The following is a 5,110-nucleotide window of genomic DNA, read 5'->3' as shown; positions in this document are numbered from 1 at the left end:
AAACCTAAGAACAAGGTCTTTATTTCTCTAAGGTTAAACACATACTCTAGTACAGTATTACTTAATAACCTTAACTAAAGACAAGTTATTTAGAATACTTGTATAGAGAGAGGATCTAGAAAGAGTATAGTGTCTAGAGTAAGAAGTATAAAGGAAAAGACTAGGAGAAAACCTGAAGAGATAAAAGGAAAATATTATACTTACTAAACTATATAGTTAGCTAGAAACACTTTATACAAAGACAAAGGACTATTAAAGCTAGTAAAGAGTTAGAGCTAATACTCTAAAGCTCTATACTTGAGGAGGACTAGTACTAGTGAAGGAAAGGAAACTGAGAGCTCTAAGGAGAGACTATAGAAAAGTAGCCTCCTTTATACACTTTACTTATATAGATAGAAAAGTAATAAAGTCATAAACATGAGAACTATATAAGAACAACATAAGGAATACATGAGACAATCTAGAACTTTAGTTGTAAGTTCTATAATTAAATACAGAAGTATAAAGATAAGACTAGAAGTTAATAAGGATAATTGTCTCCTAAACTAAGTCTATTAAAGAAGACTTAGGGAAAGATCTAGAACATTAGTTGTCAGTTCTAGAGTATACACAAGACAGTCTAGAACTTTGGTTATAAGTTCTAAGAGTAGTACAGAAGTACAGCCTTTTATATTACAGAAGTTATAAGGAGTCATTAGAAGTTATAATACTCTACCTTATAAGAAAGTGTATTACAAACAAATGTACAGAAAGTACAGGTTGAGTCAGACAGAGTTATAGGAACAATAGAGAGCTCTACTTTATAAGAAAAGTATTACACAGCTTACACAGTATAACTAGTTAGGAGGACTCATAAGGAGTCATTAGAAGTATGAGAGGAAGTATAGAAGACATAATAATATAGTAAAGGAGTTATTAGAAGATTAATCTAGGATACAAGAAGACACAAACTAGTGTTAGTAGATTAATAAAAGATACAAACCAGTGTAGCATACAGTCTAAAGGATTAGCCAGCTCCACTTCATAGGAACAACAGTAAAGAGAGTTACTAAAGTTACTAGAGTAACATTACTCTAGTAAAAAGTATATAAGAAGGCTAGTTTGGCCCTCAAAAGATAGTTTTATCAACTTAAGTTACTTAGTACTTGGAAGTACTCTACTACCAACCTACTAGGCTACACTTGTAGCTTGACTAAAGTAGGACTCCTCTACCCTCTCACTCTACAAGTCTACAAGTCTTACCCTTTATACTCTATTCTGTTACTATTTCTAAGGATTAGGGCTAGTAAAGTGAGTATATCTTACAGTCTATACATATATTTTAAGCTGCTACAATCATAGGTAACTGCTACATCAGTAGAGACCTTAAAATCTGCTGTCTAAGACTGTATGACCTTAATATTCTAAGCTTGGACAACATTCTAAACTGTGTAAGATTCTCTCAGACTACTTTTTTTTGCATTTGTAAACTCTGGGAAGAAACAGGCAATGTCATTCACCCAACAACTGCTTAGCACAATAGTAGCAGAGGAGAAGCAACTTTGATAGAAGTAAGACATTATAACACAATAGAATAGTAATAGACAGGTTGAAAAGTTAGGGACAGGTAGTAGGAGGTAGACTGTATAGCACAATGTGTCTCATTCACTCTGTCTCATACTTACTATTTTCCTTGCTAAGTTCAAAAAATCATGTGATTTCTTACTTTTCTTCACTTCACTCAAAATCAGAAAGTCTCATTATATTTGCAAACGGCTGTAAAGGTCTGATTATATAAGTATATTAGTACTTGCCTTTTGCGGTCGTCGATCACGTGGAAGTGTGGCATTTCTTAGTGCACTCGAATTTGAAGACCCTGGGCTGGGAGACTTGCTCTATGCTGCCAGGACAGTTCTTTATTGCTGCCTAAAGCTCGACTGCAAGAAACAACTAAGCGCTTTTATCGTGTATACATTGAAGCATGGCGAAGCGAAGTCCTCTTGCAGACTCATTGGCAAGACCGGCCGACATGGAGCACAAGTCGAAGAAATTGAAGGTATCTGGGTCGCCAAAACATGGTGTGGCAGGTGGAGTAAATACAGGCGCCGATGCTAGTGAAGCTGAATGGACAACTGTAGAACACAAAAGTAAATCGTCTAGTATGTGTCCTTGTTTTTTCCGAGTCTCATAGAACCGTGGTACTAATGTCTCCCAGCTCTTCCACTTCGGCCAGATATCTCTACGCCCAATGCCTTTACAAACCTTTTGCAATCTGGAGAAAAGAAAGCAGATAATAATGCCGAGTGGTCTAAAGTAGAGAAGAGGAAAGCCAAGAAGGCACGAAAGGTGGAAGAAAATTCGGAAGTATGATTTCCTTATTTTTTTCTTACATCGTCCGGTTTGTTTGTTGACTATGTGGTAGAATTCTCCTCCTCGATTTTATTATGTGAATAGCGAGATTATCAAGCGGAGAGAGGCCGTCACTATAGGTGTGAGGATCTTACATTAACTCCGCGTATCTCCATTAACATCATGTTCACTGGAGTTAGGACATTCGCGACCTTACATTGCATTTGCTTGGAGAAGCAGCACCGCAACCGTGGCTGAAGGTTGAGGTAAGTATCTATTTAATAGTACTTCTTCGGTAAATCCCTGATCTTTTTATGAAGAATCGACAAGCCATCAGGAAAGTAGTAGTTTCTTTCGTTCCCGGTATACTGCCCGAGCACCTGCGAATAAGATACCATCCTGCCAACGCGACAACAAACCCGAATCTTCCTATTTCTATCCCTTTACTCCAAGAAACCAACTCAGCACAACAGGGAATGCCTGTCATTGTGAAGACTCTATTTGGAGGAACGAAGGAGATTGTCCCGGATATTAAAGACGACACTCCAAAACTTCCCTTTGTCGCTCGGACCTTCAGCCATGCCTGCCCCACTCGTGCACCTGGTGACGCACTGCGCATGCATAGCGTACTTGGTGCGTTCTTTCAGGGTCCTATCAGTGCGGAAGAGAAGAAGAGACGCATGGTAGCATCGTTGAAAGGTGCATGTTTTCTTCGGTAAAATTTATGCTATGTGCTGATGACTTTGTTGTAGCTGGGAAAGATATAGCTGCGGATGATCCTATGCGCTATGTTCTCACGCCAACACAGATGCTTGAGAACGAATACCCTCTGCCTTCGTATATGAAAGACGCTTCAGGTGGACCCGAAGCGGGTTCATCTCATTCGACGGATGAAGGCTGGAAGGAGACGCCAAAGCCAGAAGAGAATGAAAGTGGAACTCCAGAGGTCATTGCCATTGATTGTGAAATGGTACCACCAGATTTTCCTCTTACGTTATTACGTTTCTGATTTCACTAACCTTCAAAATTTCTTTTAGTGTCTGACGGAGGACGGAAAAGAACTTACGCGCGTGTGTGCCATTGACTTTCGGACTGGGAAAGTCCTCTTGGACAAGCTGGTAAAGCCGCCTAAGCCCATATTTGACTATTTAACGAGGCGAGTACCGTTGAGCCCGTTGAAACTGCTTGTAGCTGAACAAACTTCCTAAAGGTGGTCGGGCATAAATGAGGAGTCTCTTCGAGATGTTACTGCTACGCTTCAAACTGTTCGAGATGAGTTCACGGATATCCTGTCCTCTTCTCAAGGTAAAACCGGGAGGACACCTATTCTCTTAGGGCATTCCCTTGAGTCCGATTTACGTGCCTTGAAGTTGGCACATAGCCGATGCATTGATACCGCACTTTTTTATCATCATCCACGAGGGCGACCACTAAAACCCGGACTTGCGTGGCTCACGAAGAAGTGGTGTGACCGGGAAATCCAAAACCGTGGAGAAGGCGGACATGACGCGGAAGAAGATGCACGAGCGTGTATTGAGCTTTTGGAACGGAAACTCAAGGGCGGGCCGTCATTTGGCGAATATAAATCAACAACGGAGTTCGAGAGTATATTTGAGCGTTTGAAGCGGTCGATCCATGGAAGCTCAACTGGCGAACCGGGTAGTGGAACAGGGGCGAAGCTCAGAACGGCTGTTGTTGATCGCGGGAGCCCTGCGACATGGCATGGTGCTGGAGCAGGACGCTGTGTCGCTTGTACGAACGACGACGAAGTCGCGAAGGGCATTTTAGGCTGCATTGAGGATAGTGACTTTGTCTGGGCGCGTTTAAGTGGGGTTGCGGAGGCACAGAATTGTAAGTGTGTCCGTCATCAGTTGGATTCTTAAGCTAATTTTGGTTGTAGGGCTTCAACCAAAGTCAAATACCGAGAATTCTGTCCAACAAAATCCACTCGAAGCCGATCCTGCCACAGTGGAAAATGCGCTTAAGACACTCAACTCACATTTATCACTGATACACGCATCATTGCCACCACGAACCGCTTTCGTCGTCTTCACTGGGCATTCTGACCCTCGTCCTATGGTAGCGTTGCAGGCACGCAAGAATGCATTTGAGAACGCGTTACGTGCTTCGCAGGCTAGTTCGAGTACGTCTGGGAGTTCGGTTAGTGTTCCGGAAGGTGTGCGTTGGACGGCGAGTGATGCACGCGATTTGGAGGAGGCGGTGGAACGGGCCCGGCAAGGGATGCTGTTCTTGTCTTTGAAATGATTGGGTAAAGTGTTGGGTAACAGGTTTGCTTGACGAGGTCTTGCAGACCTCTTGTAATAGATAGATATGTCAGTGGCTATTACCTTTATCGTTGGAGGTGATTGACAAAGCTCTGCATTGGATTTGATCCTAAAATGTCACAATTAAAGTGACAGCTTCTACTTTCCGTTTCTTATTGGAGATCTGACTCGGACCAAGCGAATCCTGGCGAAGCTCCAAATAAGTTGCTAATTTTCTCGTCATGGTATGTAGCTTTGTTGTAATACCGACCAAATGTAAGGTACACGAAAGTTAAATTCGACAAGCCATGTCACGTCACAGTCACAACCTTCGCTTACCCGATATGGAAGGACCCTGCAGCCAAAATCATGAGCTTCACCAACATCACCAGAGGCCCCTTGTGGACAAAGGCTCAGAAGTGACAGAGATTACATATATTCATAGGATTTGAGCCTTATAAGATAGCTCTATTCAAGTTCTGAAGCTAAATTTCAGTAGTAGGCTTTAAGCACTAACA

At 41.9% G+C, this 5,110-nt stretch overlaps 1 protein-coding gene across 1 annotated transcript; it reads left to right on the top strand.

Annotated features, from left to right (window-relative positions):
- Positions 1–2,005: 2,005 nt before the first annotated feature.
- Positions 2,006–4,678, top strand: FOMMEDRAFT_143323 (uncharacterized protein; the record flags this gene model as incomplete). The annotated part of the gene is made up of 9 exons (XM_007271449.1): positions 2,006–2,138; positions 2,195–2,343; positions 2,402–2,470; positions 2,529–2,594; positions 2,649–3,027; positions 3,081–3,298; positions 3,366–3,484; positions 3,539–4,179; positions 4,229–4,678. The coding sequence occupies 9 exons, from the start codon at positions 2,009–2,011 to the stop codon at positions 4,591–4,593; spliced, it is 2,136 nt and encodes a 711-aa protein (XP_007271511.1). The 3' UTR covers positions 4,594–4,678.
- Positions 4,679–5,110: the final 432 nt, after the last annotated feature.

The sequence above is a fragment of the Fomitiporia mediterranea genome (genome assembly GCF_000271605.1).
Source record: "Fomitiporia mediterranea MF3/22 unplaced genomic scaffold FOMMEscaffold_17, whole genome shotgun sequence".
In the NCBI taxonomy this organism is placed as follows: Eukaryota; Fungi; Basidiomycota; class Agaricomycetes; order Hymenochaetales; family Hymenochaetaceae; genus Fomitiporia; species Fomitiporia mediterranea.
The sequence above is the reverse complement of the archived record's forward strand: the minus strand, read 5'-3'. Positions and strand labels throughout refer to the sequence as shown.